Source organism: Saccoglossus kowalevskii, chromosome 19 (genome assembly GCF_978046115.1).
Source record: "Saccoglossus kowalevskii chromosome 19, keSacKowa6.1, whole genome shotgun sequence".
In the NCBI taxonomy this organism is placed as follows: Eukaryota; Metazoa; Hemichordata; class Enteropneusta; family Harrimaniidae; genus Saccoglossus; species Saccoglossus kowalevskii.
The window spans coordinates 28,204,053-28,221,266 of NC_140659.1; the positions used below are offsets into that span (position 1 = coordinate 28,204,053).

Consider the following 17,214-nt stretch of genomic DNA (forward strand, 5'->3'; position numbering starts at 1 on the left):
ACAGGACTCATTGTTAAGTAATTGGTTGTGTTTAAATTTATTTTTGAGAAACCTGATTGTGATTACTGTGTTATAAAGACAAACATTAGTCTCAATTGAAGCCTTGAGTTTGTATTTTATGTTTAATCTAAGTTTAGATTTTCAAAAAATAGTCATGAAAGATGTGGAAGAGTATTGTGAGAAAAAATTCTTAATATGGATATTGAAATAATATTTGTTTTATAATTGTAATTGTTATATGTATGATACGACTGGAGGCATTGTCGTTGTCGATAACATGTCCAGTTATGTGACAGCTAGTACTACAAGTACTGGTACCAGTGTATCCAATCTAACTGTCCTGTATTAACTGATCAGAAGCATGTCTCAACAACTATGTACCTTAAAGAGTGCTCTACTATAAATGCTCTCTTTTGTGTATTTTCTACATTTGAAACCAGTATCACTTTATCATCACAGTAACATTCATTTGTACTTGACATATCACTTGTTGAAACACTCAACAAATAACTAAAATGAACAGGAAAAAACAGCATCAGTAGGCAATGTATTAACACTGGTATTCCCAGTATAAGTGACTGACAAATATTAAAATAGAATTAGAATCAAACAAAATTTCAAATTTATTTTCATAAAAATATTCATTTGAGTTACTTTGTATTTCCTTGTAGCAATTCTTTTTCTTAATGGGTTGATTTTATATATTTATTTCCTGGAAAACTTGTTCTCCTATTTAAAAAAAAATTACTTGCAGATTATTAGCCTTGTTGCTTCACATTTATAATCAGCAGTTTCTGTTTAGTGATAACAAACAAACACAACAATTTTTTTAAAAAATTCACTACTGTCAGGTGAGAAAAACTACACAGGGGTGAGAAACTTTGGGGGAGAAGGTAGCATCATTAAATTTCAAGCAAGATCATGTTCCTGTAAATTTGTTGGGATTTTAATTTTTTTCTGAATTTTTTTCAAATTTTTCTCATTTTCAAATATCTTGTTTTTCAAATTCACTCCCCTCCCCCCGAGTTTCTAATGGTCAACCCCTAATGGCTTCATTTGAATCATTGATTCATTTATTTTCATAAAATTAAACATGTTTGTTTTGTAATAAGCCAATGATGGATGCATGTAATCAAGATATCCAATTTCTTCTGATAATTGTTCAGTTTCTATAGGTTTTAAACTTTTGCCCCCTCTGAGCAAATGTCACAGGTTTTGACAATGTTATTCATGTAATTGCTAGCTTTCAAAATTTATTTCTATTACTCAAATACTGCCTGTAGCTCATACTAATTTCTTTTTTTAATGGTTTGCCATGTTTGCAAGATAAAGAGTAAGTTAAATATAGAGATCTTAACACTATTTTATATTTATAGTATTTAAAAAAATAATAGTCTAATAATACTTTACACTTCTTTAATTTGATGAATTATTAAATTCTCATAAATTTTGCATGTCATTGAAAATAGTAAAATTATGTAATCATGAAAATGCCACTGCGATCCTAAATTACAGAGATACAGTGACTTTCACGAAATTTCGTCTGCGAACACCAATAATCTAAATAACAGAAATATTGACTTTCTGCAAAAATTAAATGGTTTATATCAGTGGTACTAGCCCTTAAAATGATAAAATTATCAGACATCTGAAAAATGTCCAAACATGTTATTAAAATACCAACAAGTTGAAGATATAAATATTTTCTGAACATTCTGACCTTGGTTTATTTCTATATATTAATTTCATGAGCTGTTTTTATTTGGGCGTTTTTTTTGTTTTTTTTTCTCGGGAGGAGGGGGGGGGGTATTAGTATTAATTAATAATGTATTTTTTATGAGCGAACAATAAATTAGAAATTAAATATTTACTCCTTAAAAAAAGCGGTGAACAGTCCAGGAGAAGTTATTAATGGTTAGATACTACAGGTATGTTTTGTGTGAACTTTAGGTTGAAGACATAAATTATAATAATATATAAATAAACATGGTCTAATTTATAAAACACATGTGGGTACAGGGATACTTACTGTGAATGGTGCGACCATCAATTTTGTCTTTATGGCTATCTCCTATTGGCTGATTTTTATTCCCGCTTGTATCGCATCGTAAATATTTTGAATTACGCCCTCCCTCTAACTACCGTCCAGACATTTGTATGGCGTCATTGACAAAATAGTTCAAAAGGATATTTATTAGTTATACAGAAAAAGTAGTAAATACTATAAAAAGAATTTTAATTCATCTCTGAGCACTTAAAACTTGTGTCATTTAAGCCATAAATCGCATAGCTCATACATATCACATGGAATTCATTGAGAGTTCCATTCATTTCTCCATCTCTCATTCCATCACACACCACCACATGGTCTCAAACCCAAACAGTTTATACATGCATTATCCACTGTTTGCTGAGTCTATTTTAAGTTTCTAAGTTTGGGTCAAGGCTGCTAGAGGACACTATTACATCTACATGTAATTTTCCACAGTGTATTGATGGAGCTAATTACCAGTACTGAGCCATGCACCAAGACTCAGTCAATTGTTAAGTAGATAATCACTCAAATTGTTTACTCCCCCCCCCCCCCCCCCCCCCCCCCGTCTTTTGTTAACAAAAATAATTAAAATATAATAGAGGTGTGATAAATTACTCTAAGATGTCTATGGTTAATCTTTCATTCGCATAATGAGTTTATCTTGATATTGTATATTTTATTGTATTATTGCAGTAGAATTTTTGTTGTCGATGTGCTTGTATTTCGTCTTGTATCCAGTTATGTACCACAGGAATATTTTAAACATTTCAGTAAAGCAATGATATTATTATTAAATGAATTCTTGTTCCCTGTGTGGGTAATTTATTCATTACTTTGTAGTATGTAGTTACAACTATGTTCTAGTTGCTTTATTGTGGTACCTGTATATGAACTTATTGGTTGTAGATCTATCCTTTTGAGGCAAAAGTCAGCTTTGTCATCATTCACAAAACCTGCTTGTGTTCTCTAGATTAGTTTTTGAGTTTTAGTAAATGTTATAATTGAAAACAGAGAACAATAAATGGTAAACACTTGTAGTTAGGTAATTTATCTTGAAATTTTTAGTAAATTTAAAAAAATAATCCCAATTTACTTTGTTTTACTAGACAGAACATGTTATTTTTTTTCAAGCATTTTGGCCAAGACCTGTTGCTATCTGTAAAGTATGCCCATTTGGTTAAAACAATATGAAGAAATTATATATAAAAAATTCTCTGCTGTAAATGAAGGAATGCTATAAAATCTTCTAATTATGAAAATTTCCAGCACTAAAAATTAAATGGTTTTCATTATATCGCCATGGCAATTTTACCAAATTTACATTAAAAATGGGTGTCCCCCAAAACTCTGAAGTTCAATTACCTCCATGGTATGTTATAGAGAGTACAGTGTACTTTTAACATGGTTTCTTAATAACATGACATTTTGCTAACCCTTCTCATCCGCCAAATCATACTAAACAAAGCGATTAACATATGATTAATGAACCTCTGTCTATTATTAGACAATCTTTTCATAATATGACTTGTCTACAAACTACAATTTTCACTTTCATTTAAGTGCCATTGTCTGGAGAGATAATAAAATCAAATTGTAACCACAGCCCTGTATAAATGATATATGTGAACAGACTGTGAACTTTGCTTTATTCCTTATAAGGCATTTCAACCATAGGCGTTGGTGGTGATGTCACAGACTAATGCTGTGCCATGTTGTTTACTACAATAGAGCTATTTTAAGCAAAAACTCTTCCAGCTTCATTCAACAACATATTTTGGTATTGTTTCAATATGTTTCATGGGAAGTAGTGGCTAAAGTCACACTGAATTTATATTCACTGAAAATAAATAATTATTTGTAATTAAAATTTCAATTAAAACTGAAGTAATTAGGTTGTTTGTGACACCATCTACATGTATATAAAGTAATCTTCATCAATCATAAATCTTTCAGATAAGAAATAGGAAAAAGTGTTGTGTAGTACATTGTACATTTATAATACCGTAGTTTGTTTAATGGTAATGTTACAGTAATTAAGCCCATAATAAGAACAATGTCCGAAGTCAATAACTAGGTCATCATGATACAGTAATAGTTTCTTATATAAAGTTGTTGTTTGCATATTAAGAATCTTTTCCTATAGAAATCTGTTAACTGTAGACAGATCTTTCACCAAATAAAGAATAAATTTTTTTTCCCATTTAAAAAAAAAAAATTGCTGTGAGATTAGACTTAAGTGAAGATGACCATCATAAAGCAAGCATTATATTCAATGTATCATGTTGTTTTTAGCAGAATGCAATTTTTGTATTTCAGTTAGTACATTCAAAGATTGCTTGAGTTATTCTAACTCACTGTAGCAAACACAGATCTACATGGATGTCATGAAACATGGGGGGCCTAAATCAAAATAATATTTAGAAAAGTCATCAGTCTAGAACCAAACACTGCTAGCCCACCGGAATAGTTTACTCATGGAGTACACAGGTGACTGCAGTTATTATTGTTCTTGACAAAACACTGTAAATTTCACCCTGTGTGAGTTGATGGCATTTGTTTAGTACTGTAAACTGCTTTAATTTCTTGTGATTTTTTTGGGAATCACACAATTTTGTAGCAGTGAACATAGTTCTGGAGTCCTTCACATAATTTGGTCTACACCAGTATCATCTAATTTTGAAATTGTGACCATTTCTAGCTATGAAAATTGAACTGTTTACTGTATATATGCATTTATAAACATTGTGTCTCTAAGATTAATGTTTACTATAATGTAAGACAGACGAATCTATTACAAGTTAATGATATCACTACTGGGATGGGAGATGTAATTATGAAGAACTCATCTAAAACCAGAACAGTGGTTGTAACATCCTTCAATCAAACAGTAGTTTATCCTATATTGAATGATGCCAACATTATTTTTACTGATTCACATACATAGGAAGACAATTGTGTTACTGAAAATTAATATTAATGTATGTGAATCATTATATTTCCACTGCAACTTTTTTAGCCCCGCTGTTGACTTTGTCGGCTGGAGCTTATTATATGAGTGATTGTCCGTCAACTTTTTACTTATTCGACTACTTCTTGAAAACTACAATTGTTATTGCTTTGATACTTGGTGTATATGTATCTTAGACAGACTTCTCAGATTTGTTCATTTCGTTATGATACCTTCAATTCTCTAATTTTAATGAATATTTTTGTCATTTTTGGTGAAAAGTGATATTTTCGACTTCTTGTTAAAAACCGCAAGTCTGATTGCTTTGATATTACATATCTAGGTACCGGTACTACATGTGGACCTCTCTCAGATTTATTCATTTCGTGATGATATCTTTAATTCTCTAATTTTGATGAATATTTTTGTCAATTATTTGTGAAACGTGATGTCATAGATGTAGATACCACAGATTTGTTCATTTTCTAATGATATCTTCAGTTCTTTAATTGAAATGTGCTTTGCTAACAGCGAGCTATCTCAACGAAGAGGCTGCTTATTTAGTTACCAGTTGAACCGAAGTCCAAAAATGGTGACTATAAAATCAAGTATACAAAAAATGCAATTTTTAGTTGATATGTACTTCTAATATTAGTGATGTGTTTCTAATAGAGCAAATACATTTCAATTTATATGTAGTGTATATTACCAACTCATGATCTTATTTTTGTTCCATATGTTGCCACAGGAGGGCGCACTTTCCAACTCCCAAGTGACAACCTTGTTTTTACATCTTGCATTTGGTATCTATTCGCATAAATAACCTTCATTTTAGCTGGAATTAATTTTCACTGAAAAGACTTTTTGGATATTTTGTATGGAGTTTATTTACACTGATTTTTGACAAGTTAAAGGAAAATAAATATATTTATTGGATTTTATTTTCACTGAATCATCCCTCCAGCGAAGAAGGTGAAAATAAATTCCAATGAAAATAAAGTATTTTACAGTATTTTACTGTGTTCCTCTTGTTAAATTTTTATTTTACTATTTCTATAGTAAATACATGTATTTGTTTGATATTTCTATTTTGTTAAAATGTGCTATCATAGTTATTAGTAACCATGGTTATTACTAACTCTGGTGCAATGATGCATGAATGTAAATAATGTAAACAAATTTTAAACATGCAAACCAATAAAAAAAATAAAAAAATTACCTAATATGAAATATAAACCATGATCATTTCCTGTTTTGCTTATATTGCATTTCAGGCTTCTAAAATAGAATGCATCTACAGGGGTCCAAACATACTATGGTTGTTCAACCACTCTGGGAATCTGGTTGTTCAACCACTCTGGGAATCTGGTTGTTCAACCACTCTGGGAATCTGGTTGTTCAACCACTCTGGGAATCTGGTTGTTGAACCACTCTGGGAATCTGGTTGTTCAACCACTCTGGGAATCTGGTTGTTCAACCACTCTGGGAATCTGGTTGTTCAACCACTCTGGGAATCTGGTTGTTCAACCACTCTGGGAATCTGGTTGTTCAACCACTCTGGGAATCTGGTTGTTCAACCACTCTGGGAATCTGGTTGTTGACATAAAAGTATAGTTGTCCTATAAAGCTTTTGTGTTAAACCCTTATATATTTTTTGTGGTTGTCCCAGTTGGCAACCAGTTTTCATTTTTGGTTGCCTAACGAAAAAAGAATTTTCTGGGATGACTGATCAATAGTCAAAATTGCTAAAACAAAATGTTCAAGAAATTTTCTTCTAACCAGAAAAATTTCAGAAGAAAGAGCATTGTATTTGTTGGCACTTACAGTAAGTGGAGTAAATACATGTTATTGAGTAAATACAAATCTGTAGGAATTCCCTATTTGGGGTAAAACATGAAGTAATAGTATTATTTTTATCAGTATGATTGATCATGAAGTCATCTTTCCAATACCTTATCAATAATGAGTAGCATTTCTCAGATGAGTCATCCATCCCACACAAAATTATTTTTGTTGACATAAACCATTTGATATTAGGGGTTGAGAGATGCATGCCTTTCCAAAATCATCAGCATATTGTCATAATTCCGTTAAACTGGAGGTTAAAGTCTAATAATTTTATTGTTTTATCTTGATTAAAAGCTTCTATGCTATTTTGAAAATTATCAAACTTTTGCTAGTCCCTCTATAGAAAACCTTCCACCCCTATCTTCATAATAGTGAAGTCTACAGGAAGTATGTAGCTTGAATATTTGGTATGCATGGTTATTTCCATAATATCAACATGTGTATATGTGGTTAGAGTTGTCCAGTCCAGTCCATCCCTGATCAGACTTGTCCAGACTGACTTTATTGCCACTGTAACTCATGGCTTTCTGCATATCTACTCTTGGAGACTGGGATGAGTTGATTCTGGTAGGCAAAAACTATTTGATTTGATAGATTATTTTGTGTGGGTAACTGTATTTTGTTTGATAACAATTTGTTTCAACTATCTTATATCTTATATTAGTTTCCATGGCAACCATAATTATTATATCCCCCTTATCATTATTATAATATTTTAATAATTTTCAAATTTGTTATTCTCATTTCATTGAAATATTGTAAAAGATGTTAAGCTGCTGTATCATGGTTGTATAATGTCATATTTGCCTTTGACCCATTGCTGGCAGTTACTGAGTAGACATCTCATATGGGTTTGTTGATGTCATGTAATGTCTATGGTGATATATTGGAAATTATATGCTAAGACTTCTGTGCAAAATCTTGTAGTATATCATGCTGGGGCATGGTTTATGGCCAACAAAATCTGTTCATGTGATCTATTGTCACTGTAGCATCATTATCTCTTAACCCTTATCCTGCCAGCCCCTTACTATTACATTGACTTGACCTGAGAAGAATTATTAAAGATGATATTTCTTGGAATACTTGTGACTAAAATTTCACTCTAAAAGCCAGGATGTAATATTCTTGTTAGTTTCGCTTCAATTTTCATGTTTATCTATTTCCAGAACTTCCGTCATTGTTATCGTGAATTTGACGGGAAGTTCTGGGGTAACATTTATCTTTGCATTTTTAATCACTGGGGAAATTTGACAACAGCTGCAATGCCTGAACTTAAAATTGTGTCTGCATATCAATATCAAGTGAACACATCATCCCAGGTTTTGTATTTATTTAGGACATAGTTTTCAGCTTTGAAATTGGAATAATTTAAACTACACTTTTGGTTATTAATTGCTCATATAAGCTTTAATTTGTCACTGTATAAATTAAAACAAATTTATTTTTTAACAGTTGTGTTTCATTGACAAGGCTATGCTGCTGTTAATCCAGCAAATATGCTCATCTGTTACGGTAATTCTTAAAGCCTTGCAAGCGCAGACAGTGCGGTACTCACGTTTGAAACAAGGTCCCGTAAGACACTCACTACATGTGTATATGAGTTAAAACTTATTGTTAATTCATGCACCATTTAAACATTTGCTGCTGATAACCGATCTTTGAAGTTATATCTTGTTATGTCAGCTGGTAGCAAATTAATTAATTGGAAAGAGAACGAGATAATGGATTATGATAAAAGACTGGATTGACAGATTTCGTTCACTCTGGAATTCTACGAAATAAGAAACATGTGTTCTAACCTCATCGCTAATCAAATCATAGGTAGCAAACACTCCAGAATGTGTATATTCTGTTGGATGTAAAAACAATCTTTTTTTTTGTACGTATAAATTGCGTTTGACACTTACTGCATTCCTTGGATCTCAGTGCTTCATGTTTTTATTAAATCAACATAGTTGTGATATCTAGGACCAGAGAACTGGGTGTGTTGAGTGTTGTTAACAGCGTTTGTACAAGATAAGGCCTAGCTCTTATTGATAACTATTTCCTGCATTTGAGGAATCTGAAATTTTAATTGTTTATTAAGAATTTATTGCTGTGATAATATGCAGGGATGCTGTTTTTTTTGCTGATGTAGCTGTCTTATATAAAGAGGTTGTGTTGATATACTTGTAATGCTAATGCCTTGCTGACTGGCTTTTGAGTTGTTTTCATTAGTCTAGCTCACCATAAGTGAACCTTCAATTTTCACATTTTGATAATTTTACTCTAGGAGTAGTAAAAAAAAAATCCCCTTCCTAAATAATCCTTACCATTCACATTGATCCTGTCTAAAAAGTCCTTAGGAAATGCTACAAAGCTAAAACAATTTCTGAACTCAAAAAATATTCTCATAAAATCAAAGCAGTTACATGTAAAAATACATGTGAAGCCACTGAGTGTGGCAAATATATTGGTGCACTCAAAATTGTAAATTGTATTTTGATCATGAAAATTGATAAAAACAAAGTTAATAATTTAGTTTTTAGATTACATGTATTTCATCTTTATTAACCTGTTTAGCCAATAACACTGCTTGTACACAGGGTCACCGATGTAGATTTACAAAAAAATCAGTTTGAAGTTTGAAATTTAAAATGTATGCGCATAATTTTGTAAGTTGTGTAGGTAATTTAAGGTTGGTAATTTTTGCCACCGAAATACAGTTTTTTACATCCTTGATCTTGATCAGTGAAGAGAATGATTAAAACTGGTTGGTTATGCGAATAGCGACAAGTATGTCCCGGTAGCTTTGTCGGCTTTTTCTTTGAATTTATTCGGGATACTTTCTATTATAAGAATGTAATTAATTGTACATGAGTAAACCCCACTTAGATACTATTGTGCAGAGAATGTTTATTATGGCCAGTGGAGGTGACATAAAATACTGATGGAATTTAAACATTTATCGATGCTCTGAGTTGGTATTGAGGAAGCCATTAATTATTATTATTATTTTTTGTAAAAATATTAGAAATTCCTAAGTTGCAATACCGTATTTACTCTATTAGTAGTGTAATATTTTAAGATTTTAATGATTCACGTACAACAAATGTGATTTTAGATTAATTCACACTTCTATTGGAGATCTATATCGATTAATAATAATAGAGCAAATATGGTAGCAATATATAAACGCTATGGTACACTTAGTATGTGCATGGCCAGGGCAACTGTATATACCGGTAACCACCTTTTTACATGGTGAAATTAATTGTTTGTTGGCGAGGTAAAGGTGAGTGATCACCACGCCATGCATGTGCAAGAATTGTGTTGATATACAGTGATTTTCCCACAACCAAGTACATTCTCCCCATTGTAAGCATGGATGCATGTTTTCATCTAACCGCGATGTGCACTAAATACCGACTTTGACTGCTCTGAGTGATTTGGTGCATTCCAATCTGGTTAAACCTTGGTAGCACCTCTTTCTTTTTGTATGCATTAATCTGTGCAACAATCAAAGTTGTCATCTTAATAAGAGTCCCATATCTCATGCATGCATTGGGTGACGACTACCGTACTTTAGTCTACAAACAAAAACATGGCAGTCGATTCATTTTCCGAGTTCTTTTAAATCTGTTATGTCTTGTATAGATCTATATATAACAATTTTCAAAATGGCTGCGACAATCATATATCTTCCAATGCCAAATTCTTCAGTTTTCAAATAGTTTACTCTATAGTTGACTAGTCTTATCAGTGTATTCTCTAATTGGTGATTTATGGCTGTCCTCTGCTTGCTGATTGTATTTACTGATATAATACTTTACCTATGGGCTTGGTTTTTTCTTATCTGCTATTGTCAATTGAGTACCATAATCCTGGCTTTGTCTTCACATTCCAATGGTCAATTTCATGACCTTGTTTGGCAACATGACTAACTTTTCAATAACAGGCAAAACAGTTTTGGCTCCAAAGCGTTAAAATGATCCTGAGATTATAGCACATCCTGCATTAAACGCACTTCCCCACATATCAGGCTGAGTGTAGAATGTCATCCACATCAAGTGATTAGACTTGTTATTGATTGTTTATGTGTGTATTCAAAACTTATTTTAAAATTGTAAAAATTTACCAACATGTATTAGTATTTGGGTTTATAATGGCTTTCTCTTTTTATCTCTGCTGTTGACTTTCTCGAGCGGAGCTTATCATTTATTTTTGATTCGTTTTTGTTTTGCTCATTTCCAAGGAAAATTAGTAAATTATTATATTATTATAAACTTTTCATAAAAGTTCTTGTAAAATTTGATGTATTCTTTGAACTTGTGGTTAAAATTTTGTGGACTGCTGATTCATACAGTTTTTCTTTGAACTCATCAAACTTAGGATGTCTTTCATGTAAGCTGAGATAGTATACTATCATCATAACAGCTGTATTATGCATCTACTTCTCTCCTATGCTAACCACTGTCCCTCAATACTGGAGGGACGGTGAAATAACAAAACACATAGCCAAATATTTTTAGGACAGTTTCTACTACAAATGACGATTTGTAACTCATTCCAAGATTTTTTTGTTCTTTATAGAGAAGTTTACCACAGACATCCAACCTTGCCACTATGTTTGCATATCACCACCATAATGGAGGAATACCGAACGGACATGCCGCGGTAGCTGAAGACGATAGGTTAGACTGTAACGTAAGTGTATTTGTTACACTAAAGTGTATTTTGTGCTCAGTTGATGTATTCATATTTTCTGTCTGAAAACATAATGAATATGATCTGAATATGTGTCACTCACATAGAGATAGACAGCGCCCTCTTCAGACAGGAGATGTATGTTCTTTCTTTTAAATATAATTGTGACAGGTAAAAATGTTTGATAAGCTACACACTCCTTCTATTGATTATTTGAATAATAAAATGTTGTTTTACGTACATATATAATATGAATGAAAATGTAAATTTGTCTGAAGAATATAAAATTATTTTTGATATAGTAAAATTTTGAACAATAAAACTAGTTTCTCATCAGCTTGCATCTCTATCTTACTGTAAAGGTACTTTATTTAATTTTGCTGTTTCTGCAGATAAGTAAAAAACACTAAATTAAAATCATGTAAAATAACAATAGCACTTATTGTTTCCCTGCTAATTTTGTGAACTTAAAAAACAGTGAAATTGCTCAAAACGTCAAAATAGTGAAATTAAATGCCAATGAAAATAAATGATTTTATAATATTAACTCACTCAGCATCGTTGTCATTTGGAGTTTACTCTTTTCTCACACATGCTGTCTCAGATTTATTCACTTTCTGCATCACTTTTGCCGCTGGGCTTGCAATAATTTTAAAAATTAGGATCAGAACTTGCAGGATCAAAGTCATCTGAAGAAAAAGAAACTGTATCGTTATGCTTCCTATGTGCTCCTATGGTGAAGTTGCATGCAGAACATGTGAAAACTACGGTGCATCCTGATTATTATAAACTGCATAGCATACGGCTTAACACATTTATTTCTGCATTTGATGTGAGCCCTGCCTTGCTAATTAATGAGCTGATTTTGACAACTATTTTTATCTAAGGATTTATAAGATTGCAAGGGTGTGATATGCAATAAATTTGTTTGTGAAAGAACTAGTTGTTTTCATCTCAGACCATTTGTAATATGTGTGTGTTTTCAATTTTTGAATACAGAGTTCATTTCTGTTTATGCATTCAAACATTTCCAAGCTCCCACTATGTTTTGAGGCATTATTGGTGAGAACTTCATTTGATTGACGCCTGTGGACTGAGATCACATTCAAGCGTTCACAAATCATGAAAGTTTGCTTATATGGTCATCGTATATAACACCATATACATGGTTATGAAAGTTGCTTACCTTTATTTTATAAATCTTTGGATATCACAATATATATTGTATTTACTCTATTTGTAGCACATACACTTTTGTAAATTACTGAGGTGTTTCAATGCAAAAGTTATATTTTAATGTACTGACTGAGAAAATGCCATAATAGTGCTCATTAGACATGTGTATATGCAATATACATTATTAATCTGGTCACTGGACCAGAAGAATCAATTTTTAACACCATCTCAGCTCCTTGGGGCATTGGCACAGCTCAGTGAGCAGCTCAAGGCACATCAAGTCAAACACACACCTACCAATTAACACCTTGGTCCTGAATTCTGAACAAATTATTTCCAGTGACACTAATCCCAGAATCCACCTCTAGATTAACCATATACTGTAAAATGGGTTTAAATTTCACTGATTTACTATTTCAGGCATATTCAGTGGGTTTTAAATTCACGGTTTCGTCATTTAGATAATGTGTTCTATGCTAAATTTTACATATTCACTGGGTTTTAATTTAGCGCATTTTCCAGTCAGCGAAATAAGCTAAATTAAAACCCAGTGAATAATTACCCCCTTATAAATAAAATACTTTATTGTAAAGACTGTTTGAGTGTTTTGTATGGAATTTTTGCTGAAAAGACTGTTTGAGTGTTTTGTATGGAATTTATTTTCACTGGTTTTTGATGAGTTGAATGTGAAATATTGAAAAAAAGGCATATTCGCTGGATTTTATATTCACTGAATCATTCCTTCAGCAAAAATAGCGAGAATTAATTCCAGGTGAAAATAAAGTATCTTACAGTACCATATCTGGTTTATTATAAGTGCTATTCCAATGAAAACGCCTATAAACAGTTGCATTTATTGTATACTGATTCATTAAAAATATGCATTATTTTGACCATACACACTTCTCTGTCATTTACCTCAGTGCAGGCGCTACTAATAGTGCAAGTAAAAGATACTGAACTTTTCATGTCTCTTAAAATCAACTGAACTATGGGTATAAAGATTCAAGGTTCTTGCTAGAGTATTTGTTGCTCCCAGACATGCCCTATGCACACTGTTTAAATATGGCATTTTTCACACCATCTTGTTAATGTATCTTGTATTATTACAATCCTTTGATCTCTCCTATCTCTCCTGTAGCTCTCCTGAAGTGAATTTAATCAAACAAATGTTTGTTTGTTTTTTATGTTGGAAATTTAATGTTAAAAGTTTACTAAATAAAATGAAGGAAGAAGGTTGGAATAATTCCTGAGTAAAACATGATACTGGACTTATATGACTTAAAATAATAATAAAAAAACTGAATAGCTCACATGGTGTGTTTTATGAATCATTAGATGTCAGACGAAGTGCCATGTACATTGCAAGCAGTTAAAGAGATATGTGACTACTATTATAAAGTGATTGCATTGGGCAGGATAAATTCAGTGCTGATAGCAAGACTGATGGCTTTCTATTATTGATTGGAAGCTTTCCAAATATTTAGGTATGCCAAGACTGCTCATCAAAATAAGTAGCTGCAATGGTGATATTTTTATTTTTATTAACAATTGGTAAGATTGCTTTGCTCAAGAATTTGAATCATTCAATAAAATGAATGATGTCACTTTGCAGCCGTACAAGTTCTACTGATATTTAAATACAGTAGTCAGACTTGAACTGTGCTTTTTGTGTTTTTATAACTATTTTACATGTGAAACATTATATACCTGCCGCTTTCTGCACACACCATGGCTATTTCTGTGGTGTTTGCTGTGGTCCATGTTCATTTAATAACATTGTGACTTGTGCACACACCCGCATATGAAAGCATGGTAGACTTCATGTTATGACCCTGCTAGTTGATGTCACTTTCACCAGCTAGTCCAGGGTTGGGTAACCTCTATGTGCTTATATATGCAAATGTTTGAATAATTAACATTTGACTTGTAAGTGATAGTCTTCTTACTAAGCTTGGTTTCAACCCCAGGGTGTGGGTATTGTTCACTGTGAGAATAGTGTTACTCCTCCTATTGTGTGACACATTAGCTTGTCCATACATGGGGGAGGTTGTTCTATTTCAACTGGCAACGCATGCACCATTCGCATCTATTGTTAAGCTGCACTCACTGTATAGCATTGTCCGCTGAGTGCACCCATTGTGCTTTCACCCAGCCACCATTCATAGTACTGTTAATGGGAGATCTCATTATGAATTCTACGCATGACAAACAAGTCTGTGAGTCATAAACTCCTTTCCCTTGAGGACACACTACCAAGTCTAGTCAGTTGGTGAGATAGTCGTTGTTGAGGTGTGGCTCGATCCGAGAGCTCCTAGCTCACCCTCCACGCTATGGAAGTAATGCATGTACCACGTTCGATTCGACCTCATAATTCTGGATATAGAGTACCGCTTCACAGACCACGTTCCGTGCACTTGGATTTCAGAAAGACAGAAGTGAGTATCGATCATTTGTGTGCAGCAATACAGAAGGGTAACCATGTTTATACATACTACATGCTAGCAGTGTTACTGTGAGAGTCTTGATAACTCCCATATGCCGTATTACTTGCTGTATAAACTGATTGCTACCCAAACCATTGTTGGAAATAACTCCTATACTCATCTAAAACTAAATGACCTCTCACAGTGTAGTACTGTGTGTAATTGTTTCTCTGTTGAAGTGAATCAAACAGGTGTGTTGTTTTTTCCCAGTGGGATTGCATCTCCCAGCAGACTGGGACATCAAATCAGTGTAAATCAGCAGGGGACACATGACTGTGGTGCTTTCAGTTGGAAATAATGACTCATTGTTGACTTAAAGTGATAAATATGCTGGAATGTTCTACTTAGAACTTTCTTTTCAAAATGGCTGATGATGCAAGTGTTAAGGGTTACATAACAAAATACAATGTATATAGTACTAATGGACTTCATTGATGGAGGACACCTTGTTGAACAACAAACACATGACATCAATAAAGAATCAATACTGCCATGATACTTTACATGATTTAACTAGAGAAAGAGGAACAGAAACAGTTGTTTGTTTCATGACAAAACTCCACATAGTCATGATTTATAATTAGACACAACAAAACAAAAATAAAATATGAAATCATTTATTTTGCTTCTAAGCAGTATAATGTTGTACCATCTGTCAGCAAATAGTATATTCTGTAAAGTAATAACTGAATTTGTTAACATTGAAATTAAATTCCAGTCTAATCTACATGTGCTATGTTGATATGTTAATCGCTTTGTTAAGGATAGGAGGTCTGTGGTCCATTATGAAAACAAATATTATTCTAACTGTTTCTGCATGACACACTAGTTTAATTTCTAAAGGTTGTTTACACTGAACCTTAGTCGTCTTATTCAGGGTTTTAAATTCTGTCGCCAGTATGCATATAAGAGGTCAGCTTTGTGGTAGTACGAATGTTTTGACCCATGATGTGCACACCATATTTGGCATGATCAAACGTTTAATACTGTTAGACGTCTGAAGATTGATGACAAAGCTTAGTTGAAGGCTTCACCAAAAGCAGCAGCAGCATGCTTATTGAAGCTTTAGCTTTTAAATAGTTTTTTCTGCTGGTAGTCCCAAATGCATTGAATTTGCTTGATCAACAGTCATGCTGTTTATATCTGGTTTACAGCATGATATTTATATCGTTGAGATTATCTTAAGACCGTTACAGTGTAATGTCAATTTCAAAGTTTGACTAAAATATGAAATTTCGACCTTGGTAACAGCAGTTGCTTGTAGGAAAGCTGATACAGCTATAGTGTTGTAGCAATCTCATGTTGATATGAGAGGAATTGAACGTACACCGTAGTTATCAGTAAAAAAAAGGTCTCTCAGGGTCGTATTAAAAGATGAAACAGTGGTTTAATCATCAAGACAGTGAAACCATCAATGGGTCATTCCAGTTTATATCTGCACACCCCCCCTGTTAATGTGGTCGGATTTCCAGCATTGTATGACGGGGAAAATACCCCAGAATTCCAACTGTATATGGAGAAACAGAATCTGGAAATCCAGACGAGTATGGAAAAAAAATTCCTGGAAATCCAGGCAGTTATGGCTACTAAATAAAATATGGCCTAGTTTATCCCGCCACATACCGGTTGATGAGGTTGGATTTCCAACAGTATGACTAAAAAAACTTGGAATTCTGAATGTATATGGTAAAAAAATTGGGCCAGTATGAAATATTTATTACTGAAATTAGATAAAGATGGTGGCACGAATGAGCTCATCAACACCGTGAATCAGGACTAGTTTGGATTTCCATTATCAAATATAAAATTGTGAACTTGGAGTTATATTTGGAAATCCTACTCTGTATGGTGGCACAACGGAACTCATCAACACCATAAGTAGGAACTATAGTTTTGGATTTCCATTACTGTATTACTTTGTATGACTTGTACACCCATGGAAATTACACCATGTATGAAGTAAAAACACAAGCTCATCAACAGGGGGGGTGGGTGCAGATATAAACTGGAATGGCCCAATACATGGATTCAAC

At 32.9% G+C, this 17,214-nt stretch overlaps 1 protein-coding gene across 2 annotated transcripts in view; it reads left to right on the forward strand.

The window, feature by feature from the left end:
• Positions 1-17,214, forward strand: part of LOC100376917 (ras-GEF domain-containing family member 1B-like) — a 90,553-nt gene that overhangs the window by 56,198 nt on the left and 17,141 nt on the right. For both annotated transcript variants that reach the window (XM_085493980.1, XM_085493981.1), the window contains one exon: positions 11,406-11,519. In XM_085493980.1, coding sequence (XP_085350106.1) covers positions 11,406-11,519 — 114 coding nt within the window. The remainder of the gene's footprint in view (positions 1-11,405; positions 11,520-17,214) is intronic.